A 27,690-nucleotide genomic window follows, 5' to 3' on the forward strand; every position below is an offset into this window, starting at 1 on the left:
ACAACATACACTCTATAAAGGATTTGTGGGAAAACCCAGTTTCGGCTGTGGCCTTCCTTGGGGAGACGGGACTGCTCGGACAGACAGTCTAGGGAACGACAACAACAACAACAACAAATCTGTAAAGATATACCTCATGTTCCCATCCCTCTTCAATCTCGATTGCAAGCTGTCGCGATACAAGCCGGCTTGAATCGCAGATATACAGTCTGCTCCCTCTGTCTACCACCAAGTACTAATATAACCAAAGATAGTCTGTTGAATCTTATTCAACAATTACCTCAGCCATTCGTCATTATGGGTGACTTTAATGCTCATCACCCATTATGGGGTGATGTTACCCCAAATCAGAAAGGAAATCTAATTTCATCTATTTTGGAGCAGGAGAACATTACTGTTTTAAATACCGGTGAACCTACTCATTATCACATTCAGACTGGCTCTACATCATGTATAGATTTATCGATCTGCAGCTCAAATTGTGCTTTGGACTTTGAATGGAAAGTCCTTGATGACTTACGAAGCAGTGATCACTATCCCACTGTATTGTATACACAGGAAGGTGCTCCTACAGATGGCATTCCTTGCTGGTGCACTGAAAAAGCCGACTGGACCAAGTTTGAAGAATTGAGTACTGTCCAGAACAGTATTGATAGTTTTTCTTCAGTAGAAGCTGCACTGGAGTACTTAAATGACACACTCTACACTGCTGGCATTAATTCCATCCCAAAGTCATTTGGAAGGTTTAGGAGACGCCCTGTACCATGGTGGTCTGACACCATACGAAATCTACATAGAGCAACACGAAGAGCTCTGACTAGATTACATCGCCATAGAAATGATGAGAATTTAGTTGCTTATCGTAAAAGCAGGGCATTACTTCAACGTACCATCAAAGAAGCAAAGCATCAGTCTTGGGCTAAATTTGTATCATCATTCAACTATAGAACACCGACATTGATCGTTTGGAAAAACTTGAGAAAAATATCGGGGAAATACACCATTAGCCCTCCACCTGTTTTAAAATTAGATGGCTCTTTGGTCTTTGACCCTAAAGACGTCAGTAATGCCTTAGCAAATCATTTTGCTAATATATCTAAACCAAACAACAGCTCTCCTGGATATCAATACCGAATGAGAGAACAACAACGTAATCTTGACTTCACTGCCCCTCATGAAGAATCCTATAACCTCCCTTTCACTGAAAAGGAATACGATTCAGCTTTGAACTCCTGCAGTGATACTTCTCCAGGTCCTGATGACATTACATATGCCATGTTGAAACATATATCTCCAGTAACTAAAGGTTTTATTCTTGCACTTCTTAATTGGATGTGGTTTGAACATTCGTTTCCCAGTATTTGGGAAATGGGTATAATTTTACCTTTTCTTAAGCCTAATAAAGATGGTTCAATTCCATCAAATTACCGTTCTATTGCCCTCACATGCTGCATGTGCAAAATTTTAGAAAAAATGGTCAATGCACGACTAGTCTAGTATCTTGAACGAAACCACATCATATCTGATATTTAATGTGGTTTCCGTCGCATGCACTCCACTGCTGATGCTTTACTTCGACTAGAATCTTCAATTTGTAAAGCCTTTGTCTCTAAGCAACATCATATCAGTGTTTTCTTTGACTTAGAGAAAGCATATGATACCACATGGAAGCATGGTATTCTTAAGGCTGTACATGCTATTGGCATTCAAGGAGAAATGGCCTTTTTTCATCAAGAACTTTTAAGCAAATCATGTTTTTAGAGTAAGAGTTGGGAACATCATATCTGAAATAAGACAACAGGAAGAAGGTGTACCTCAGGGGTGTGTTCTCAGTGTCACTCTCTTTAATATAGCTATAAATGGGGTGACATCTGTGATTCCTCCTGATATACTTGCCACCCTTTTTGTAGATGACCTCTCCATTTCTTTTAGAGCTAGTAACATGGCAATAGCTGAAAGAAAACTACAACTCTGTATCAATAAAATCATTTCATGGGCCGATAATAATGGTTTTAGATTTTCACCCAGCAAAACTTTTGTCGTACATTTCTGCCGACTAAGAAGCCTGCATCCTGACCCTACCATTTGGTTAAAGGATGACCAGATTCCCTGTGTTGATGAAACCAGGTTTTTAGGACTTATTTTTGATAAGCACCTTTCTTGGGTACCCTACCTGAAAACCCTGAAGACATGATGTCTAGAGACAATGCAAATTTTAAAAATTTTAGCACATACCTCATGGGGCGCTGACCACAGAACAATTTTACGGTTACATCATTCCCTTATTTTATCAAAACTATCGTATGGATGCGAGTTTTACTCATCGACCACTCCATCCAGACTAAAAAGTTTAGATACGATACACCACAGTGGAGTTCGTTTGGCCACAGGTGCATTCAAGTCTTCCCCAATACCAAGTCTATTAGTTGATGCAGGGGAAATGTCGTTAGATCTTATTCGCCAAACCTCATCTATTAGATACTGGCATAGATTGCAGAGGCTTCCCAACTCTATCGCTTTTAGAACAGCTCAAACAGATTTTAACAGCACTTGTTTCAACAATCACCCCAGACTTCCAAAGCCTTTTGGATACCGGATGAAAAGGATTTTAGAGGACATGAATCTTCCCAAGATTCCCATCCTCCCTTTTAAATATTCGGTTGTTCCGCCATGGAGACTACCTACAGTATCTTTCTGTAAATATTTTAACGGTTGTAAGTGTGATTTCAAGGATTACGAACTACGCAATGCCTTTTTAGAACATTCTTTTAGCCACCAACCCTCTGTGTTTGTTTTTACTGATGGCTCCAAAACTAGCGCTGGCGTTGGTTTTGGAATATTCTCAAATGATTTTAATCGTAAGGGCACCTTGCCTGATACAGCATCTAATTTCACTGCCAAACTGACGGGAATACTGTCCGCAGTGGAGATTATATCCTCCATGAAAAAGAGAGGCAAATGTTTTACAATTTTTAGTGACTCAAAGAGTGTCTTGCAGTCTCTAGAACAATTTGACTCGAGGCACCCAATAGTTTTAAAGATCTTAGAATGGCTTTTTTTAATCGAGAGTCGAGGTAATGAAATAAACTTCTGCTGGGTTCCAGCACATGTCGGAGTACCAGGAAATGAACAAGCCGATAAATTGGCTCAGGAAGCCGCCCTCTCACCCTTACCTCGCTTACGGCCTATACCTTATGAAGATTATATCCCTCTAATCAAAGCCAAGATCTCATCTATCTGGCAGTTCCAATGGGATCTTGAGGCTGGTAACAAGATGAGAGAGATTACTGATACTATTCATCCTTGGTCTTATACATTGCTGAACAGAAAACAGGAAGTAACCCTTTGCCGGTTGAGGATTGGTCACTCTAGATTATCCCATGGCTTTCTTATGGAGGGCAGTCCTCCTCCATTTTGTAATGATTGCCTTGTTCCTATGACCATTAGACACATTATGGTGGAATGCCCCAGTTATGATGAAGAAAGACAACAATATTTGTCAAAACACAGAGATGGAGATCTGTCCCTTTGAAATGTTCTGGGATATAACTGCAATATAAATTCTATTTTTGATTTTCTTAGTGCTATTGATCTTCTCAATGATCTTTAGATTTCAATCTTTTTTTATTTTATTTATTTCTTGAGCTTTTTACCACTTCCTTCTCTTAATCATAAATACTACGGTGTCAATGACCATTGATGTTGCGACGCTAGATAAATCCCAATTATTCATTCATTCACCCTTAATGCTCACTTCCAGCCTGCTGTCACTCTCTCCACTCTCCCCCCCCCCCCCGAGGCCCAGTACTTTGATGTAGTTGGGGGGGGGCTTCCATGTGAACTCCCCTATCCCTATCCTTCATATTTGCTACCCTACTCTCCTTTTTCACCATCTTTCTCTAATACTTGTTAAGGAAGCCTCCCAAGCTACATGTCTGAACCCAGTCAAGTGGGGATGTATACCGCGAGGTCACTACTCCCTGCAAGGGCTGAAAGCTCACCGAGTGGGGAATGCATGTTTGCGAGGTAGGTACTAGGCTGCCGACTTCCTTTCTCCCTATCCAGTACACATGCAGAGTGACTATGCCGGACCCATCCTAAATGGGACAAAACAAAAGAGGACAAACTCCCGGGTTGACAAAGTCTCTAACTTGCCTCCGAGACCCTGCATGTGTAAATAGTCGTTTCTGGAACTTCCCGACTCTACAGAGACTTTTCTTTTATTGCTTGAGGCATCAGGCAACTGCAGTATCTTCTTCTATGTACTGATCCTTCCTTCTCAATATATGGTGTGGCTTATAAATATATACGATCATGGTGGCTGTTGACGCTACACATTCTAAACCCCCACCACTACCTGATTCCCCTCCTAAACCCCCCGATCCCTCTCCTAACATTGCCACCCCAGGAGTAGGAGCTCCTAAAAAACCTGAAGATAACCTGCCATGTACTGTACCAAATGGAGATGAGAGAATTCTTTATATTAATTCTCTCCCCTCAGACTTGAATTGTTCCAAAGTTTTGGAGATGTTTGGAAAGTTCGGAGAAATTAAAGTTATAAAGTATTGTGAAACTAGAAATTTTGAATCTTGGAGAATATGGATAGAATTTGCTTCTCATAAGGATGCTGTTAATGCTCTTAACCCCTTCCATACGGTGCCGCACACGTAGGCGTCATGCGGAGCGAGTGTATTCGCGAGGCTGCCATATCGGCGTCTTGATTATATTTATTGTAGTCGCCCCTCCATAATGACATTCTTTCTAATTCTTTTGTAATCGCATTTTCTATGGTTATCAAAATTCACGGGTGAAGAGAGAACGATCGATATAAGCGGTGACTATATTTTATGATGCGAGTATTATTACGACACGTCGTACGGCTGGCATTGGCTGCTGCCACTGAGATCTAAGTCCATGACGCCTACGTGTGCGGCACCGTATGGAAGGGGTTAAGCATACATCTTTGGAGAGCTTAAAATGCAATTTAATTCAAAAAGTTCCCCACAATATTAATGTGGACGTATTTTATCCAGATAGAGTTAATGAGGATACAACAGAAAGAAGTGCTGAGAGGACACCTCTACCTGCCAGGTGGCTAACTGTTTCAACAAATTCAGAATTTTGTAATATCTTCCATTTCAAAAAACATTTGAGATCAATGGTAGGAACAATTAATAACTGATATTACCAGATTTGGAAAGAACAGATTTTTGGTTTCTACAAGGTCTTATAGACAAGGGCACATGATTTCTAAACTTAAAAACACAGATATGATAAAAGAGGTCAAACCACACTATAATTTTAGTTATGCCAAGGGAGTAGTTTTCAGTCGAGATTTATATGACCTGTCTGATGAGGAACTACTTGAAATGTGTGATGATAGAATTTGGAAATTTTTCAAGGTACCAAAGTCAAAAATGATTATTTTTACATTTAAAAATGATCAAATTCCAGAATACATATACATTGACAGAGAAAGATTTCATGTCAGAACTTTTAAGCATAGACCACTACAATGCTTCAAGTGTTTTGGCTATGGTCACTCATCAAAGGTATGCACAAAAGATCAGCTATGTGCAACCTGTTCATTACAAAAACATGAAGATGATTGTTCTAATCCTACATTATGTATAAATTGTAAGGGAAATCATAGTGCTAGATATAAAGAATGTGAGTCATTTAAAAAGGAAAAAGCAGCTATAGAGAAAGCTCAAGCAGAACATCTAAGCATTGGCCAGGCAAAAAGACTTCTGTTCAGTAGACCTCAATATAGTGATGTTCTAAAAAATGGAAATTCAATTAAGAATCAATCTATAAAATCCAATCCCAATCCAAAATTTCAGCCTTCCCCCTCTGAGCTTGAAGTGCATTCAACTTCTCAGACTTCATCTCGGAAAGCTTCTTCGTCCATTCTCCAGGGGACTCCAAAGGCCTCTCAGAAGGCCTCTCAGGCAGCTATACTGCCTGATCTGGGTAATTCCCAGAATGACACCTTGATCAAAACCCCTCTCCAGGGGACTTCTCAGGCCTTACTAAAGACCTCCCAGGCAGCTTTACCGCCTGATCCGGGTAATTCCCAGAAGGACCCCTTGATCAAAACCCCTCTCCAGGGAACTTCTCAGGCCTCACTAAAGACCTCCCAGGCAGCTTTGCTGCCTGATCTGGGTAATTCCCAAGATAACCCCTTGTCCAAAACCCCTCTTCAGGGAACTTCTCAGGCCTCATGAAAGACCTTTCAGACAGCTTTACCACCTGATCTGGATAACTCCCAGAATGCCACCTTGATCAAAGCAACTCGTACAGCTCAGGTGCAAGATGTGGAGATGGAGCCTCAAAGACAAAAGAGACCCTGTACTCCCTCACCATCAACTAAATCTTCACATCATGGTAGGTCACCAAAGAAAGGAAATAGCAGAACTCTCAAGAACCTGTCATATTCCTCTACAAAACATAAACCGAATCTTCCCAAAACAAACCATTCCATACCTGGAAAACCAAATAAAAAACCATCCAATAACAAATAATGGCCCTATGTCAATGGAACATGCGAGGTTTCCATTCAAATAGAGAACAGATCTGGGTTCTTTTTAAAGAACATAATTTAGCCGCCATTTGTCTACAAGAAACTAAACTGGGCAATGTTATACCCAACTGTGGACACAACTTTACATTCTACAAATCTTCACCTCCTGTAGGTGAACGTGCTCATGATGGTACAAGTATTATTTTGACCAAGTCATTACCACAAAAAGCTGTACAATTAAACACAATACTACAAGCTTGTGCAACACAAATCTTCATTAATAAATGGATCACTTTGTGCTCCCTATATCTAGAACCTGATTTAGAATCTCGATTAGTGGACAGAGATGGTAATCCAAGGCAATTAGAAGTTAACGATTTACAATCACTTTTAAACTAACTACCTCAACCTTTCATTTTAATGGGGGATTTTAATGCAAAGGATACATTATGGGGAGAAAATAGATGCGACCATCGTGGACTTTTAATTGAAGAACTACTAGACTATAATGATATAGTTTTAATGAACGATAGTTCCCCCCACAAGGTTTGATGTAGTCCACAACTCCAATTCTGCAATTGATCTTACAATATGCTCATCATCTTTAAGATTAGATTATCAGTGGTCAGTGGATGATAATCCCTATGGAAGTGACCACTTTCCCATACATCTTAAGTATGTCCAAAATATATCTTCCCCATGTTTGCCCAAATGGAAGACAAAGGAAGCAAATTGGCAACACTATGAAAGATCCACCAAAGTCACTCGTAAAGTTAATGATTTCCCTAGTCCTTCAGCTGCATACGAATATCTAACTAGTATAATGACTGGAGGAGCTATGCTATCAATTCCCAAAACAACAGGGAAACTTCGACGTCCACTGATACCATGGTGGAATAGTAATTGTGCCTTGAGCAGAAAAATTACTAGAGCCTGTTACAAACGTTATCGAAGACATCCAATCCTGATAAACAGGTTGATATACAAGAGAAACCTTGCTAAACAAAAACAAATTTTCAAAGAAGCAAGGAGAGAGACGTGCATAAGATACATATCAGAATTAAAGTATAATTCCCCACTTATTTTAGTTTGGGACAGAATACGCAAACTATCAGGGAAATTTTCCCCCTCCCCCCTGCCCATTCTAAAAATCAACTCAGTTGTTATATCAGATACAAGAGAAGTGGCAGAGGCATTTGCACAGCACTACTCAAATATTTCAAGTGCCAGTCACTACTCCCCTGAATTCCACAGTATAAGAAACACAACAGTAGTTACTCCGCCTGCTTGCACTAATTCTGAGGCATATAACACTCCATTTAACATCATCGAATTTGAACATGCCTTATCTTTATCTTCACCAACAGCACCTGGAGAAGATGATATCACATATGCAATGATTTCCCATCTACCTCGGGAGTCTAAAAAATTCTTTATTGATGTTTTTAATGAATTTTGGTGTTCAGGAACCTCTTATAAGTTGTGGAAAAACTCTATTATAGTTCCATTTTTGAAACCTGGAAAAGACCCTAGTGATCCCAAAAGTTACAGGCTTATAGCTCTTACCAGCTGTATTTTTAAGATCTATGAACGAATGGTGAATATTCGTTTGGTGTGGCTCCTAGAATCAAAGAATTTATTATCAGAGAGGCAATATGGCTTCCGCAAAAACAGAAGTACTTTGGATCCCCTATTATATCTCACACGTGAGATACAAAATGCTTTTGCAATCCGAAATCAGACCATTGCAGTGTTCCTCGATTTGGAAAAAGCTTTTGACACTACCTGGAGAGCCGGTATTTTAAAACAGCTAGCAGATTGGAATATAGGTGGCAATATGTTTAACTTTGCCAAAGATTTTTTATCAAATTGATATTTAACCACTTCAATACGGGACTTAAATCTTGCGGGCAGCAGCCAATGCCAGCCGTACGACGTAACGAAATAATATTCGCATCATAAAATATAGTCGCCGCTTATATCGATCGTTCTCTCTTTCACCCGCGAATTTTGAAAACCACAGAGAATGGGATTAAGGGCGCATTTGGGAGAATGTAAAAACACAGGGGCGACTACAATAAATATAATCAAGACGCCGATATGGCAGCGTCGCGAATCCACTTGCTCCTCATGACGCCTACGTGTGCGGCACCGTATGGAAGGGGTTAAAAGTGCGGATAGGCTCTACCCTATCATCAGAATATCTACAGGAAGAAGGTATTCCACAAGGAAGTGTCCTTTGCCCAACCTTCTTTAGTGTTGGAGTAATTGGCCAAGCATTTGCAGATGATATTGTTTTTATATGTAGTAGATCTACTGCAGTTGAAGCCTGCATCAAAGTTCAGAATGCAATTAATGCTGCTACTAAATGGGCAAATAATACAGGATTTAAATTCTCTACCGAAAAAACTAAAGCTATACGCTTTTGTAGAACACAAAAAAGGGAAGTAATCCCAACATTATTTTTAGAAGACTCAATTATAATATATGAAGACAAAGTTAAATATTTAGGAATTGTTTTTGACAAAAAATTAACTTTTGCTGACCATATAAATGAGACAGCAGTTAATGTCAAACAACGATGACCGTACTACACTATTAAGATTATATCAAGCCATATGCCTAAGTAAGATTGATTATGGCTCTCAGGTTTATGCCTCAGCATGTAAGACACTATTGAAAAAACTGGATGTAGTACACAACATGACGCTACGTATTTGTACTGGGGCTTTTAAGACTTCTCCTGTTGAAAGTCTTTATGTGGACTCTGGTTTTCCCCCTCTTTCCATTCGAAGGGAAGAACAGGGTCTCAGATATATGTCAAGAGCACTAACTACTTATTCTAATCCAAACTACAAGTATATAAAACAACCTATCGACAGAGCACCCACTAAACCTACTTTGCCTAAGCCCCTTGAAGTGAGATTAAACAATAGTACAAGAGAGGTAGGCCTTATTCCTCCTCTAGTTATGGAAATCACTTTTGCAAAATACCCTCCGTGGTGTAGGCCACCTATAAACATATGCCAAATGAAAGAAAGCAAAAAGATCAACTCAAGTGCTCAACTGAAAAGTAACTTCTTAGCCCATATTTCTGAACACAAAAACTCGATTGCTGTATACACTGATGGGTCAAAAACGGCTACCGGAACTGGATGTGCTATCATCCTTGGAGAAAAAATAATTAAAAAGAGCCTTCCCAATCAATTCTCAATCTTTAATGCAGAAATTTATGCTATCTATAGCTGTCTAAAACTTATTTTTAACACAAGCAGAAATGAGGATTCATATATTATTTATTGTGATTCCCAAAGTGCATTGACAGCACTACAAGGATTGATACCCTCTAATCAACTTATCCAAGAGGTGCAGAATTGGCTGGTCCTCCTGCACTCTCGAAAACAAGTTGACCTAAAGTTCTGCTGGGTTCCTTCACACGTGGGAATTCATGGAAATGAGCAAGCTGATACAGCTGCCAAACAGGCAGCTTCCACTCTGGGTTCCTGCTCTATAAAGGTTCCCTGCGAAGACCTAAATTTTTTTTATTAGATCATACTGTAGGATCAGGTGGCAGGACCAATGGTCCAACACGAACAACAATTTTAAACTAAAGTCAATCAGACCTTCTGTCAGCCCCTGGACCTATACAGGGAAGGACAGAAGGTCCAGCATAGTTTTAACACGCCTACATATAGGGCACACATACCTAACCCACAAGTACCTCCTAACTAGTGGAGCAGACAGGTCCCCCGGTGCTCCAATTGTAATATTAACATCACAGTGAGGCATATACTTACCGAATGTCCTCTGTATTCTGATCAAAGAAGAAAATTCAGTTTAGCCAATAAACCGCTAACAAGTATTTTAGGAATGGATGCCCCTGTAGGAAAGGTTTGCAAATTTTTAAAAGAGACGAATTTATTTTATGATATTTAATTATATAGTTTATGTTTGTTGTAAATAATTAGGATATATTTCTGTTTATTGTAGATAAGTAGAGAAGTAAACCTTACTTGTTATGAATGTGAAAAATAGCATCTACATATTTTAAATATGATAAATTTTATGATTTTATAACTAAAATAGATTGTATATTAGTATTTTAATGTATAGATAACTGGTTGACATATATGCGCTGAATGGCCTTTGGCTCCGGCGCGTGGCAAATAGCCACAAATTTCATAAATCCAATCCAATCCACTCTCTCCCCTTGTAAATCTCATCACCTTACTTTTGCCCACATTTATCTTCAGCTTCCTTCTTTCACACACCTTCTCAAACTCTCTCACTAACTTCCTCAATCCCTACTCTGATCCTGCTACAAGTGCAGTTTCGTCAGCAAACAACAACTGGCTTATTTCCCACTTTTCTCCATTTTCTTTAACCATTTCCAACCCCTGACCCACTACCCTTGCATTCACCTCTCACACCACCCCATCCATGTATAGATTGAACAGCCAGGGTAACATAACACATCCCTGACGAAGTCCCACCTTTACCTCAAATCATTCACTCTCTCTATTTCTAATCCTAACACAAGCTCTACTACTCTCGTAAAAACTCTTGACTGCTCTTAACAGCTTTCCTCCTATCCCATATATCTGCAGTACCTCCCACAGTGCCTTCCTATCTACCCTGTTGTAAGCCTTTTCCAGATCCATAAAAGCCCAAAAAACATCCTTACCTTTTCCTATAGCTTTCTCACATATCTGTCTTACCACAAAAATCTGATCTACACAACCCCTACCTGTCCTAAAACCACACTGTTCCTCACCAATTACTCCCTCTATTCCTCTCCTAATCTTCTCAATCAAGACCCTCCCATAAGCCTTCCCAACTACACTCAACAAGCTGATCACTGAAACTACTACACTCAGACTTTGTTCCCCTTTCCCTTGTAAAGCAGAACTATATAGGCACTCCTCCAGTCCTCCGGCACTCTACCCTCTCTTAAACAAACATTAAATAGCCTCACCAGCCAGTCCACTGTAACTGTTCCTCCTTTCTTCAGACATTCTGCATGGCATCCATCCAACCCAGGTGCCTTACCTGCTCTCATCATCTTAATAGCTGCTTTCACTTCATCTTTCCCTATTTCTCCTCCATTTTCCTCACTCATCACTCATTTTCTTAGCACTTCCCACTGCAACTACCTTTCCCACCCTATCCTCCTTCACATTTAGAAGCTCCCTAAAATACTCTGCCCACTTTCCTCTCACTGCTTTCTCTTCCATTATCATCTCTCCATCTGCACCTTTTACCTTTTTTCCTCTACTTGATTCGTCTCCTCTTCCTCTTTTAATTTCTTTCCAAAACATCTTTTTATTACTTTCAAAATTTTCTTTCATACTCTTACCCCATTTCACATCTGCTCTCCTCATTGCTTCCTTTATCTTATGCTTAACTTCCCTTCTCTTTACTTTGTACCTCTCATACGATTCCCTCGTCCGAATTTGTAGCCAATCTATGAATGCCTGCTTCTTCTCTTCCACACCCTTCTTTGCTACCTTATGCCACCACTCACTGCCCTTCCTTCTATTTCCTCATGCCCTCTTTGTTCCACACACCATCTTTGCACATCTTATGACTCCCTCCTTGAACCATCCCCATTCCTCCTCCACTCCTAGTTCTACTCTATCCTTCACTCCCTCCCACTCCTCTCTCAGCTTCTTCTTATACTGATTCTCCTTTTCTTTCTCATTTAAGCAGTTCACTCTAAGTACCTCCCTACCTTCTGCCCTTTTCCTCTTTCTCCTCCTATTCTCCACTCTCAATTTACCTTCCACCAGAAAATGATCTGATATTCCCCCACTCTCTCCCCTTGGAACATGTACATCCTTAACTCTCCTACCATACTCCTGGTCACCACTATCTGCCACTCTTCTATCCACCACCCTCTCTCATGTGTACTTATGCTTGACTTTCTTCCTAAACACTGTATTTGCTATCATCAACTCTCTTTTAAGACACATCTCCACCATCAATTCTCCACTACGATTTTTACCTAGAACTCCATACTTCCCAATCACTCTGTCTATTGGTTTGTTTCCTACCCTAGCATTAAGGTCTCCCAATACAACTACATTGACATTTCTCCCTAATCCCTCTATGCACCCATTTATATCTACCCAAAAAGCCTCCCTTTCTTCTATGCTGTTCTCACTACCAGGCCCATAGGCACTTACAAAAACCCACATCTCCCTTCCCAGCTTCACCTTCATCCACATCAACCTTGATGAAACCTCCTTCCACTCCACTACCCGCTTACTTATCTCTTCACTTACTAGTATAGCCACCCCTTCTCTTCCTCATCCCCTCTTCACTCCTGAGTACCTCCCAGTTTCACACCCAAACTCACAGTTGGCCTTCCCTTTCATTTTAGTTTCACTCAAAGCCAGCACATCCATATTTCTTCTCACAAACATACTACCTATCTCTTCCCTTTTACTCTCATCTGTACCACATCCACACACATTAAAAGACTCAAACCTAAGGGTACTGTTTGGAAAACTCCCAGACCCTCTTATGCCTTTACTTTTTTAGGAATGTCCCCTTTTGGGGCTACAGGTAGTAGGACTCCTAATCCCATCCCCCATCCCGTTTTTTGTCACTTCCTGCAACTCAGGTGGTAGCATTCTCTTCCCCCACCACAGGGTAGGCAAGAAAGGGAAATGAATATTCAGAGAAATGGTACAGAACAGTAGCAAGGGGTTGGGGGACAACATAACGGAGGGACAGTTGTAGTATAAAAGTGCCATCGTTTCTCTATGAACAGAGTTTTCCTCTATCACAGACAAAATGATGTGTGGCTCTGGTCCATAGGGGCACCCCATATAAACCCTAAAGTATCAACTGCATGCTACTCTGCCACATTAACTTCACTCCGGGGCACATCGCACGTCTGGCAGCATTAGCTGCCCGATGTGAGATGTTGCTTCATAATAATCGCATTATAAAAAATAAAGTCAGTGCTCAATCATTCGTTCTCTTTCACCTGTGTATTTTGATAACCATAGAAAATTGATGAAGCCAGTTTAGAGAGAATGGAAATTATGTAGGTACGACTACAATAAATATAATCAAGATGGCGACGTTGGCATCATCGAGTACCCACTTGCTCCTCATGCCGCCTACGTAGGCATCCCCGTATGGAAGTGGTTAACATGCAGCCAATACCCCAGATCTGACATACATACATACATATACCAAAGGCTTTTTCCCCCTACACAGGGGATATCTTGAACAAACTGAATGAGGAAACAGTGAGCGCAGAAACTGTACAAGAATTTAAGATCAAACTTGATGCTAAAAGATAAAAAAGCAGGTCACTATGAGCATAGCTCTCTTCCCATAGAATACAACTAGGTAAATACACACTTCCACATATGTAAACAAGACATTGAAGCAAAAGGAAGTGTAGCAGTTTAGCTCTGATCTAGTGGTTTTGTTGCTGATACGATGGAAACACCTAGTTGTTATTTTGCGGAATGTTTAGGTTATGTTCTCGAGTGATCAACAAGATTTAATCCAGTTCTTAACAAAAGTATAGTTTGGCACAATGGAGAAAGAAAAAGAAGAAAAAATATTAAATGAACCAATGAAGAGAGGGCTGGATATAAGTAGAGTCGAATCACCAAGAGGAGTGATACCGAATCAACTCCAAGGGGAGAAAACAATGTTTTTTCAGAGTTTCAAAGAGAAAAAGGAATATTAGGTAAAGGCTTAGATACAGAAAGAGAAACTAGGTATAACAGTGTACTAAGAAATCACGACATTAACAACTTGATGGAGGAACTAATAGAATTAAGAATAGATTATAGAGTAGTGCACAGAGAAATGACTAAGCTACAAAAAGCCAATGAATAAATGAACAGAGAGCTTAATGACCCAAACAGTGAACTAAGTATGATCAGAAAGAAGTGATAACGAAAGAAAAATGAAGACAGAAACAAAAATGAAGAATGAAAAAAGAGGTCAAAGAACAAATGCAAGCAGTGACCGAAAAAGTGGGAGAATCAATTAAAGAAATAGTAAAACAGCAGGTAGAGGAAAATGCTAAAGAAACGATAATTAAAGTAATTAAAGAAAAGAAAAACTGGGTAAGAGACACAGTGGGTAAAAAAAAAGTGCATTTTAGTTTATGGTATTAAAGAAAAACATATACAAATACCCAAGAGAAAAAGAAGAGAAAGAATTTGCAAAGGAAATTCTGAAAGTGGTTCAAGAAGAGGGACAAGGATTGGACAAATATATTGAGGAGGTGCACAGTATAGGTCTAAACACTATAGGCCACTAAAAATCAAACTAAGGACTCAAATGATAGCTGATGAGGTACTATCAAATGCGGCAAAGCTAGCAAATAGTGAAAATTATAAAAATGTATGAATAAAAAAGGAAATGAGTGATGAGGAAATAGAGAAAGAAAAGGCACTTGGAATTGAAGCAAATGAAAAAAATGAGAGAAGAATGGAAACTGAAAAGAACGAGTTTTTTTGGAGAGCACTGGATCTGAGGCTGAGATAATGGTACATAAAAAAAAAATGAAACATAAACCAAAAAAGAAGAAAAGAAAAAATGAAAAATGACATATACAAATATAGTATGAATTCTGGACTAAACAAATTAAACGACTATCTGTAGTGGTTAATAGGACTATGATAGGAAGAGTTAAGGATGTACATGTGCTAAGGGGAGAGGGTGGGGGAATATCAGATCATTTTATGGTGGAAGGTAAGTTGAGAGTGGAGGATAGATGGAGAAAGAGGAAAGGGACAAAAGGTAGGGAGGTTCTTAGAGTGAACTCTTTAAATGAAAAGGAAAAGGAGAAGGAGTACAAGAAGAAGCTGAAGGAGGAGTGGGAGGGAGTGAAGGATAGGGTAGAGCTAGGTGTGGAGGAGGAATGGGGATGGTTCAAGGAGGGAGTCACAAAGTGTGCAAGGATGGTGTATGGAACAAGAAGGACAGGAGGAAATAGAAGGAAGGGTAGTGAACGGGTAGAGGTTGTGTAGATCAGATCTTAGTGGTTAGACAAATATGTGAGAAAGCTATAGGAAAGGGGAAGGATGTTTTTTTGGGCTTTTATGGATCTTGAAAAGGCTTACGATAGGGTAGACAGAAAGGCACTTTGGGAGGTTATGCAGATATATGGGATAGGAGGAAAGCTACTAGGAGCTGTCAAGAGTTTTTATGAGAGTAGTAGAGCTTGTGTCAGGATTGGAAATGGAGAGAGTGAGTGGTTCGAGGTAAAGGTGGGACTTCGTCAAGGATGTGTTATGTCGCCTTGGCTGTTCAACTTATACATGGATGGGGTAGTGTGAGAGGTAAATGCAAGGGTAGTGGGTCAGGGATTGGAGATGGTTAAAGAAAATGGAGAAAAGTGGGAGGTGAGCCAGCTGTTGTTTGCTGATGACACTGCGCTTGTGGCAGGATCGGAGGATGAACTGAGGAAGTTGGTGACAGAGTTTGGGAGAGTATGTGATAGAAGGAAGCTAAAGATAAATGTAAGTGCATATGGGCCTGGCAGTGAGAAGAGTGTAGAAGGGAGGCCTTTTGGATAGATTTAAATGAGTGCATAGAGGATTTAGAAAGAAGTATAAATGTAATAGTACTGGGAGACCTTAATGCTAGGGTAGGAAATGGTCCAATCGATGGAGTGGTTAGGAAATGTGGAGTTGCAGGAAAGAATGGTGGTGGAGAGTTGATGGTGGAAATGTGTCTAGAAAGAGAGTTGATGATAGCAAATACAGTGTTTTGGAAGAAAGTCAAGCATAAGTACACATGGGAGAGGGTGGTGGAGGGAAGGGTGGTAGATAGAGCGTTGATGGATTATGTAGTGGTAAATAGGATTATGATAGGAAGAGTTAAGGATGTAAATGTGCTAATAGGAGAGGGTGGGAGAATATCAGATCATTTTTTGGTGGAAGGTAAGTTGAGAGTGGAGGATAGATGGAGAAAGAGGAAATGGACAAAAGGTAGGGAGGTTCTTAGAGTGAACTCTTTGAATGAAAAGGGAAAGGAGAAGGAGTACGAAAGAAGCTGAAGGAGGAGTGGGAGGGAGTAAAGGATAGAGTGGAGCTGGGTGTGGAGGAGGAATGGGGATGGTTCAAGGAGGGAGCCATAAAGTGTGCAAGGATGGTGTGTAGAACAAGAAGGACAGGGGGAAATAGAAGAAAGGATAGTGAATGGTGGGATGAGGAAACAAAGAAGGTTATAGAAGAGAAGAAGCGAGCGTTCACAGTTTGGTTACAAAATAGGATGAGGGAGTCATATGAGAGGTACAAAGAAAAGAAAAGAGAAGTAAAGCACAAGGTAAAGGAGGCAAAGAGGAGAGCAGATGTGAGTGGGGTAGGAGTATGACAGAAAATTTTGAAAGTAATAAAAAGATGTTTTGGAAAGAAATTAAGAGAGGAAGAGGAGGCGAATCAAGTAGAGAAGAAAAGGTAAAAGGTGCAGATGGAGAGATGATAATGGAAGAGAAGGCAGTAAGGGGAAGATGGGCAGAATATTTTAGGGAGTTGCTAAATGTGAAGGAGGATAGGGAGGGAAAGATAGCTCCAGTGGGAAATGCGAAGAAAATGACTGTGATGAGTGAGGAGAATGGAGGAGAAATAAGGAAGGATGAAGTGAAGGCAGTTGTTAAGATGATGAAAGCAGGTAAGGCACCTGGTCTGGATGGATGCTATGCAGAATGTCTGAAAAAGGGAGGTACAGTAATGGTGGACTGGCTGGTGAGGTTATTTAATGTTTGCTGGAGAGAGGGTAGAGTGCTGGAGGACTGGAGGAGTGCCTGTATAGTTCCTCTTTACAAGGGGAAAGGGGACAAGTGTGAATGTAGTAGTTTCAGAGGGATTAGCTTGTTAAGTGTAGTTGGGAAGGCTTATGGGAGGATCTTGATTGGCAGGATTAGGAGAGGAAGAGAGGGAGTAATTGGTGAGGAACAGTGTGGATTTAGAACAGGTAGAGGTTGTGTAGATCAGATCTTTGTGATAAAACAGATATGTGAGAAAGCTATAGGAAAGGGGAAGGATGTTTTTTGGGCTTTTATGGATCTGGAAAAGGCTTATGATAGGGTAGACAGAAAGGCACTGTGGGAGGTTATGCAGATATATGGGATAGGAGGAAAGCTTCTAGGAGCTGTCAAGAGTTTTTATGAGAGTAGTAGAGCTTGTGTCAGGATTGGAAATGGAGAGAGTGAGTGGTTTGAGGTAAAGGTGGGACTTTGTCAAGGATGCGTTATGTCGCCCTGGCTGTTCAACTTATACATGGATGGGGTAGTGCGAGAGGTAAATGCAAGGGTAGTGGGTCAGGGATTGGAGATGGTTAAAGAAAATGGAGAAAAGTGGGAGGTGAGCCATCTGTTGTTTGCTGACGACACTGCACTTGTGGCAGGATCGGAGGAGGGATTGAGGAAGTTGGTGATAGAGTTTGAGAGAGTATGTGATAGAAGAAAGCTAAAGATAAATGTGGATAAAAGTAATGTGATGAGATGTACAAGGGGTGAAAGTGGCAGTAGACTGGAAGTGAGCATTAAGGGAGAGCTACTGGAGGAAGTGGATAGTTTTAGATACTTGGGTGCAAATGTGGCAGGAAAAGGTGGAGTGAAGGTGGAGGTAGATTGTAGATTGAGAGAAGCGAGTAAATGCCTTGGTGGATTGAAGAGTGTAATGAGGAATAGACATTTGGGAATGGATGCTAAGAGGAGACTGTATGAAGGAGTGATTGTGCCAACAGCACTGTATGGGGCAGAAACATGGAACATGAGAGAAGAAGAGAGAAGGAGTTTGAATGTGTTTGAGATGAGGTGTCTGAGAAGTATGATGAGGGTTACTAGGCTAGATAGAGTGAGAAATGAGGAGGTGAGGAGGAGAACAGGGGTGAAAAAGGAGGTGGGAGATAGGGTTGATGAAAGAGTATTAGGATGGTTTGGACACATGGAAAGAATGAGTGAAGAAAGACTAGTAAAAGAGGTATGGAAGGCAGATGTGGAGGGAGTGAACATGAGGGGATGTCCTAGGATGAGGTGAAGGGGGCTTTGGGGAAGAGGGGAATGTCTGTTGAGGAAGGACAGGAGAGGACAGAAGACAGGGGTGAATGGAGAATGGTTGTATATGGATGATGTTGTGATTGCATGAGGTGGAATGGGCAGGGGGATGGGGGGTGAGGTAGTATGTGTGAGCAAAATTTGACACAGCCCGAAGGGATTTCTCCCCGTCCTCTCCTTTTATGCAATGGGGGGACGGAGAGGGGGGGGTCGCCGATTTAATGAAGCGGCCTTGCTGTGGATGTGCTGTGTCTTGCGACACTGCTTCTGACCCAGTGCAGTGGACAAGGTGCAGGGATGACCCGTCATCCAGGAGGTGCTCAGATAAGAGGGAGGGTGGAGGGGTGTGGAGTGTATTCAGGGATGGAATGGGTGGAAATGATTTTATGCCTTTCCCTTTTTGGCTACCCCCTTGTAAGGGGGAAAAAGCCTTGGTGTATGTATGTATGTATGTATGTATGTCCGAAATATCACTGTTACTACCGGACACACTTTTTTGTCCGCTAAATCGAAAGTCCACAAATTCGAGGTCCACTAAATCGAGGTTTGAGTGAACTATTTACATCTTTAATTGTAATCATTTCCACATTATCTTTTCCTTCTGTAATCTTTGTGATATTTAAGGCCTTTCTAGTCAATAACATGATTCCTCCCCCCTGTTTATCTGTTCTATTTTTCGCCCAGTGGTTGTATATAGACTTTGTCCCACCATACTTGATGATATGGGACCTTTCAATTTTGTCTCCACAATTCTCATTATGTCTGGTTTCTCTATTAACTGATTGTTGTTTTGTTAATTTATTCCAGGAATCATACTGTCCATGTTTGTGTATGCCAGTTTTTTAGGTTTCCTTTTTCTGATGTACCATTTTCTCAGCCTTGGATCCAGTACTCCAATTTTTTTTTTTTGTTTTTTTTTTTTTTTTTTTTTTTTTTTTTTTTTTTTTCTTAGCTTCATTTCTTAGTGCCTTATCTTTCTCTATTTCCTCATCATTCATGTCCTTTTTTTTATCCACATTTTTATAATTTTCACTGTTAGCTAGTTTTGCCACTTTTGATAGCATCTCTTCAGCTATCATTTGAGTCCTTAAATTGATTTTCATTGGCCAATGGTGTTTTTCATTAGAGAATGTGCCCATTCTATGCACATCATTGATTTCCTTATCCAACTCTTGACCCTTGTTCTGAACCACTTTCAGTATTTCCTATGCAATTTCTTTCTCTTCTTTTTCTCTTTGGTATTTGTATACATGTTTTTCTTTGATACCATAAACCACAATGCACTTCTTTTTATCCAGTGTCTCTCAGCCAATTTTCCTTTTTGATTACCTTAATTACTGTTTCTTTTACATTCTTCTCTACCTGTTGTGCTATTTCTTTGAAAGAGATTTTTTGATTTTCACATTCCTGTTTCCACTGATTTTTTATTTCAAGGAGATCTGTCTCTTTGATTCTCCCACTTTTTCGGTCACTGCTTGTATTTGTTCTTTGACCTTCTTCAGTTCTTCGTTTTTGTTTCTATCCCCATTTTCCTTTCTTTTGTATTCTCTTTTAATCATACTTAGTTCACTTTTTAGATATTCATCTCTAATTATTTCCTCATTAGTTCTACATAAATTTATATTTTCTTTGTGCAAAGCTCTGTAATTTATTTTTAGACCTATCAATTCTTCCATCAATTCATTGAAGTCTCAATTCCTTAGTACACTGCTAACCTTAGTTTCTCTTTCTGTATCCATAAATTTTCCTATTGCTCCCCTTTCCTTATGGAATCCCAAAAAAAACATTGCTTTCCCACATTTGAGTAGTCTTCTGAGTGTCGCTTAGACATGTTCTCTTCGGTATCACACTTAGTGGTGATTCCACTCTACTCATATCCAATCCTCTCTTACATACATATACCAAACAAGGGGGGTAGCCAAAAAGAAAAAGGCATAAAATCATTCCCACCCATTCCATCCCTGAATACACTCCACACCCCTCCACCCTCCCTCTTATCTTAGCACCTCCTGAGTGACGGGTCATCCCTGCACCTTGTCCACTGCCCTGGGTCAGAAGCAGTGTCGCAAGACACAGCACATCCACAGCAAGGCTGCTTCATTAAATCGGCGACCCACCCCCTCTGTCCCCCCTCTCTTAATTGGTTAATTAATTCTTTTCTTTCCTCCATTTTGTGCTATACTATACTTTTCCTAAACTGGATTTTAAATCTTACCGGTCACTCGAAGACACAGCCCTTTCATTCTGAAAATGACAAGTGACAAAGCACTAAGTTGGAGCTGGTCCGCTAGACTTCCTCTCCAACAATGATGTGCATTTACCTAGCTATATTTTATGGGAAAGGGAGCTATGCTCATGGTGTCCCGTCTTCATATCTTGTTTTATCTAGCCTGTTTTTAAATCTGTGTATCATTTTTTAACACAGCACATTTTCATCCAACTTGTTCCAAACGTCTATTATCCTGTGGGGAAAGCTGTTCTTTTTCAGGTCTCTTCTATAATTGTGTTTTTTTTTATTTTCTTTCTGTGTCCTCTTGTATCTCTACCATCCCATTTTATTAGATCCTCTCTATCAATAATTTCCTTGCCTTTCATGATTCTATAAATAGTTATCCAGTCTCCTCTCTCTCTTTTTTGCTCTAATGTCTGTAGCTCAAGTTTTGCCAGTCTCTCCTCACACGATAGTTCTGAGAGTGTTGGTGCCAAATTCGTAATTTCTCTTTATATTCTTTCAAGTTTTGTTATACCTTTTTTTGTACTTGGTGACCACGCCATCGCTGCATACTCCAATCTTGGTCTTATCAAAGTAACTACTATTTTCTTCACCATTTCTTCATCCAGGTATGTAAATGCCACTTTGATTGTTCTTATCAAATTACTGTATAAGTTTCTTCAAAAATTTTGTTTATATGTTTTTCAGGGGACATATTATTCATAATAATGACTCCTAGGTCCTTCTCATTTTCCACTTTTTTAATTTCTTCCTTTCCAAATTTATATGATCCCACTATTCTTTTTTTGCTCTTTCCAAATTCCATTATACTACACTTCTTAATATTGAATTCCATCTCCCACTTCCTACTCCATTCCCATACTTTATTGAGATCACTTTCACTTTGCAGCGACTCACAATCTTCTACAGTGTTCACTTTTTTCAAAAGTTTTCCATTGTCTGTAAAGAAGCTCATATAACTTTCAATTCCTTTATCCATATCATTAACCTCTTCACTCTGGGGCACATCGCACGTCTGGCAGCATTAGCTGCCCGACGTGCGATGTTGCGTCATAATAATCGCATTATGAAAAATAAAGTCAGTGCTCAATCGTTCGTTCTCTTTCACTGGTGTATTTTGATAACCATAGAAAATTGATGAAGCCAGTTTAGAGAGAATGGAAATTACGTAGGTATGACTACAATAAATATAATCAATATGGCGACGTTGGCATCATCGAGTACCCACTTGCTCCTCATGCTGCCTACGTAGGCGTCACTGTATGGAAGTGGTTGATATATATAGCAAACAGTATTGAGGCCAGTACTGTTCCTTGTGGAACTCCACTAATCACTTCATCCCAATTAGAATGTTTGTCTCTTATCACCACTCTCATTTTTCTTTCATGCAAGAAGTCTTCCATCCACTTCAGCAGTTTGCCCTGTCCTCTTACAGTTTCTAGAAATGCACAATCAGCCCATCCATCTCTTTCTTGTATTTTATCTATTAGTCTTGAATAGAAACACATCAAGTTTGTGACACATGGTCTTACTTGTCTAAATCCAAATTGCCTTGGATTTAGTACAATGTTTTTTTTTCCAAATGCCTTACCCATCTAATTTTGATCATTCACAAATTTTAGATATCGTACTTGTAAGAGAGACTGGTCTATAGTTAGTATGGTCTTCCTTGTTTCCCCCTTTATAAATTGGTACTATATTTGCTCTTTTCTAATCCTCTAGAACTTTTCCTTCTTTCAATGAACTGCTTATTAGCCTATGTGTTTTGTCCGTTAGTTCGTTCCTGCATTCTCTCAAATTCCAGTTTGCCATTTCATCTGGTCCATGTGATTTTCTGACATTGAGATTACTCAAGTTATTCATTATTTCTTTACTTGTTACTTCTATCTCTTTCATAGGGGGGACTTTCTCCTACTCAACATCTCTAAGTTGTATGTTCTCCCTCGTAAACATTGATTTAAAATGCTTGTTTTTAATTTCTGCCATTTCTATTTCCTCTGTTTAATCTACTCCTTGTTGTAGTTTCACTTATTCTTCTTTGTTTTTCAGTTTGTTGTTTACAAATCTATAAAATATTTTTGGTTGATCTTTACATTTTTCTATGACATCTTATTTGTATTTTCTCTTTTCTTCTCTGCGCACTTGTACATATTCATTTCTATAGCTAGTATATATTTTCCATTTTTCAGGTCTTTTGCCTTCCATTTGATCCAAGTTTTTGTCTTTTAACTCCCTACATCTTTTGTTGTACCAACATTTATATATCCTTTTTCTTGTTTTTGTCATGGAACATACCTTTCCACTCCTTTATAAATTTTTGTCAAATTTGTCCATTTCTCTTCTGTTGTTTCCTCCTTGTGTATCCTTTCCCAGTCTGCTTTTTTTTTCTTTTTGATTCTCTTATTTTTTTTTTCATACATCAATATTTCCCTTTCTATATTGTTTGTTTTCCCATGCATTTTTCATATAGTTCCAGTTCAACTGATATGTTTTTTTTTTTTTTTTTTTTTATACTTATTGGCATCTTGTATTCAATCTTGTCCACTATTTCAGGTTCTGATGTGATCATTAGGTCCAGTCTTGATGGTTCTTCCTCATATACCTAGTATTCTTTTATATCCATTGTGTCATTGTATGTTCTATAATCATATCAAGTAGTACATTTCCCCATAGATCGTCTTCTCCTTTCACTGTCATCTCTTATCAGCAGATTTCTTTACAATGTAAGTCACCCATTGTAACTATTCTTCCTCCATCTTCCATTATCTTATTTACTGTTATATTTACTGTTATCTTTGTGTCTTCTAACATATTCTTTTGTTCTCTCTCTTCCCACTAAGCTGTTTTAGGAGGCACATAATTTACCATAAACATCCTGTTCTTCTTGTCCCTGTCCTCAATTTCCATCATAATCATCTCCACTCTATTCATTCCATATGTAACATTTCTCACATATATATTCTTCTTAGTAAGGAACATAACTCCACCACCTTGTTTTACTTCACTGTTTCTAATCAAGTATTTATATGCACCATGTCCTACACTGTTGGGTGGTAATGGACCTTTCAATTTTGTCTCCACAATTCCCATTATGTCTTGTTCTTTTTCTTTCAGGTAATCATTCAGTTCATTCAAGCCTGTTATTAATCCATCTATATTTGTGAAGGACATTTCTAATTTTCTGCTACCTCTATCCAGTTTTCTGTTTCCCTTCCGTTTTATGCTGCTATGAACCATTTCCAATAGAATTTCTCATTGTCTGACTCTGTTCTCTTCTTGTTTTGTTTTTTCTTAGCTTCTATTCATTTTGTTTTATCTTGCTCTCTTTCCTCTTTATTCATTTCTCTTTTTATCCATACTTGCTTATTGCTTATACTGACCACTTTCTTCTAGTTTCCCTGTTTTTGATAAGACATTCTCTGCTGTTGTTTGTGACTTGAATTTAACCTTCATTGGTCTGGTCTTGTCTATATTGTATTTCTGCAGTCTATATATTTCTTCAATTTCTTTCTCTATTTCTTGTTCATCTTTTTGAACTATTTTAATACCATGTTTACTTTTTCATTCTCATCCTTTACTCTTGTAGTCCTATTTGGATTATGCTTTTCTTCCATTCCTAATATAATTATACATTTCTTTTTATCTGCTAAGTCTCTTACCATATTCTCCTTCTCTCTCATCACTTTAATAACTGTGTCCTTAGTTTGTTCTTTCATCTGTTGTTTCACTCTATCTCTAAATTCAATTTTGGTATTCTCTTGGACTTTTTTCCAACCAACCTCTTTTGCTATAGACTCTTTATTCTCTTTAATATTCCTCTTTAATTCCTCATTCTCATCCTTTACTTTTTTTAACTGTCTTTTTAATTCTTCTATTTCTTTGGTTAGGTTTTGATTTTCCTTCTTTAGTTCTTCCAGTTTATCAGCTCTTTGTGTAACTAGTGCAAGTTGGCTAAACTTGACCTCCCATGCTTCATTTATTTTTGTTAGTTTCTCCTCTAGACTTACTAGTTGGGAGAAGTTGTCATCTCCCTCATTAAATCCATAGAATTAATTATCTCCTCTTTCCATTGAGCTGCTCTTATCTATGTTCCTACTCTTGATACTTTTGCTCACCTGTTCAACATCGGTTTTGTCGTCTGCACACCTTTTGTTTACACTCCTTCTGACTTCCAAGGCCCGTTCCTCACCTTCCTCATTTTCTTCCATTTTCCTCAATAATGCGTCCCCTTCTCCTTTTTCTTCACCTGCCCACTACACCACAAACTTTCCCTTTTCCTACTAATACAACACAGGGACTCCCTCATCACTGAAATCCATGAAAATTGCGTTTTTTTCCAGAGTTCCAATCTTCACAGTCAATCCGATGTGTGTGTGTATACATATATGTACATATATATATATATATATATATATATATTCGTGAAGCACAGTAGGAGACTCTTTCAAGCATATTCTGTTGAAAACAGTAAAAAGTTAATTAGAAATTAATATCTTTTGTAGGCTTTCTAGCTTTTGGAAATTAGATTTCTATGGAAAAGAGAGGGGAAGAAGTAAATTTCCAGTGGACATTGGGGACTTATATTAACACAATATGCAATACAGAAAATAAAGCAAAACACAGTAGTAAAAACCCCAAGACATTTCATAAATCGTTCTGCATCTTCAGTTGGAGTGTAGACAAGTAGTCTAGTGGTCTGAATACATATGAAGGAAGGCAAATTTTAGAGAGATCACGTATGACTCTTCTCATCTTGGCTGGTGCTATTTCATAGATACCTCAACCTAGTTGATCATATTAGGCATGAGTTTTTGGCCTCTGTGGGGTGCTTGTGCGTGGTTTGAGGCTCATAGAGTGCCTGTGTGTGGGTGTTCTCAGAACTTGGGGCTCTTTTTTTTTGTGGTCAGATGTCTCCTACATGTATGTCTCATGTTGAAAAGGAGAGAGAAATCATTAGTTTGTACTTTAATTACAGGTTTTAAGTCTTTTATAATTACAGCCTCCAGGATGGTCAGGCATAGAAGGTTCTTCACCTATGTGACAATGTCTGTATTACTTATCACTTCAGGCACAGGATCTACCTCTTGGACCTACAATGTCAACAAATTAACTGAACAAAATATGGAGGAAATTTTGACAATTATAAGGGAGGAAACTGGATATCCTGTAAAGGATACTGAACCACATTTTGTCCAGAGAATAACCAATAAGTTTAATGAGATGTTAATAACAGATCCTGGTAAGTTGTTTGAAAAATTTATACAATCAGAGTAGCAATGAAAATTACATCCTCAAAGATTAATATAATTATTGAGATAGAATAAGAAATCAGTCATTAGTTTCAGATGTTGCACATGTTATAAACTCATGTTATTTCCTTAGAAATTGAATCAAAGTTTGACTTCATTTGGAATAATCTGTTTTCACATTATGATATGTTATAAATCTGTTCAGCATGTATGAGGTATTCTTGTATTTATAGGAGTATATATTGAAATTCTTCTTTTTGCAGAGGAACCAAGAATGGTATACACCATCCGAGATCAACTTATAACATCACCTGCACGTAATGAGTGTGTCAAGCCCAGAGGATTTGCAAAGTCACTTGATATCAGGTCTCGCTGTTTTGATGCTTCCCTTGTGATTGATGGTGGCCTCTCATATTCTTTCAATGATGGAACACAAGCATCACTTGAAATCCACAGGGATGATGCTTTGAGAACAGTAACACTTCATGAAGAACCAACTGAAGTATCATTTAAGCATTAGAAGTGTAATAATTTAGTCACTATGTAATTTGTGGTAGTCCTGCTATTGTTTGAAGGCCATGGACATTTTTTAGCATCTGTATAATCATAATTCAGTTGGAAAAATTATTTTGTTAATTTTTATATCCACTCATGGGTGTAGACAATTATGGAAGAAAATAAGTGAAATTTGAATTTTGCACTTCAGGTTAAACCCAAAGAGATGGGCTAATCTTTTTTAGTAAAGTAGCTGTAGAGAAGGACACCACACACAATTTCTACATGTCATTAGGATAAGTAGATTTTTATATGTTGCACATTTATGATATTTTATCCAAGAGGTGCTGACATGGGAAGGGCATTAGATATGTTTTAGATGTGTATGAAGCTGGTGTGCTTTGACTTGACCACTCTCTTACAAAGGGGAAAAAGGCCCTTGGAATGTAAATTCAAATCAATCAGTCAAATGTTGCCTCAAGCTTTATAAAGTGGAAACCCCACAGCCTCATAGTGGCTGGCAATGGTCCTTGGAATTTCTCACAGATCTCTCTGGGAAGAAAATTTGAACTGTGTGTGGTGTCATTGTAGGACTGTTTCTATGTCACTGACTGAAAGTTGTTGGGAGAGAAGAGCAGTTCCCTGTTGTCACTTCTCCATGTTTGAAAAAGTGTAATAAATAGAGCTGAAGTTGACAGATATTTTGGGTCCCACCGTGAGGCTGATTGTCAGACCCTCAGAGCTGCAGGTCTTGATGAAGGTGAGAAGATTACCAGGTTTTGAAGCCGAGCAGCTTTGCTGTCCACCTTGCAAAACCACCACATGTAGATACCCGTCATTAGTCCCAATATAATTGCATATATACAGGTATATACATATATATATATATATATATATATATATATGTATATATATATTTATATATAATATATATATATATATACACACAAATATATACATATATAGACAATCTGTATACATACCTATATAGGGAGAAATGTCAATATAGTGCTATTGGGAGATCTTAATGCTAGGGTAGGAAATGAACCAGTAGACATAGTGGTTAGGAAATGTGGAGTTCCAGAAAAATATCATAGTGGAGACAGTGGTGAAGAAATGTCTAGAGAGTTGATGATAGTAAATACAGTGT

The 27,690-nt window shown here is 38.9% G+C and overlaps 1 protein-coding gene across 2 annotated transcripts in view; it reads left to right on the forward strand.

The window, feature by feature from the left end:
• Nadk2 (NAD kinase 2, mitochondrial) overlaps window positions 1–27,382 on the forward strand; it is a 186,670-nt gene extending 159,288 nt beyond the window's left edge. For both annotated transcript variants that reach the window (XM_076213805.1, XM_076213806.1), the window contains 2 exons: window positions 25,865–26,035; window positions 26,309–27,382. In XM_076213805.1, the coding sequence (XP_076069920.1) occupies window positions 25,865–26,035; window positions 26,309–26,565 (428 nt within the window). In that variant the 3' untranslated portion in view covers window positions 26,566–27,382. The remainder of the gene's footprint in view (window positions 1–25,864; window positions 26,036–26,308) is intronic.
• Window positions 27,383–27,690: the final 308 nt, after the last annotated feature.

Source organism: Oratosquilla oratoria, chromosome 32 (assembly GCF_046742065.1).
Source record: "Oratosquilla oratoria isolate Oo_2021 chromosome 32, ASM4674206v1, whole genome shotgun sequence".
Taxonomy (NCBI): domain Eukaryota; kingdom Metazoa; phylum Arthropoda; class Malacostraca; order Stomatopoda; family Squillidae; genus Oratosquilla; species Oratosquilla oratoria.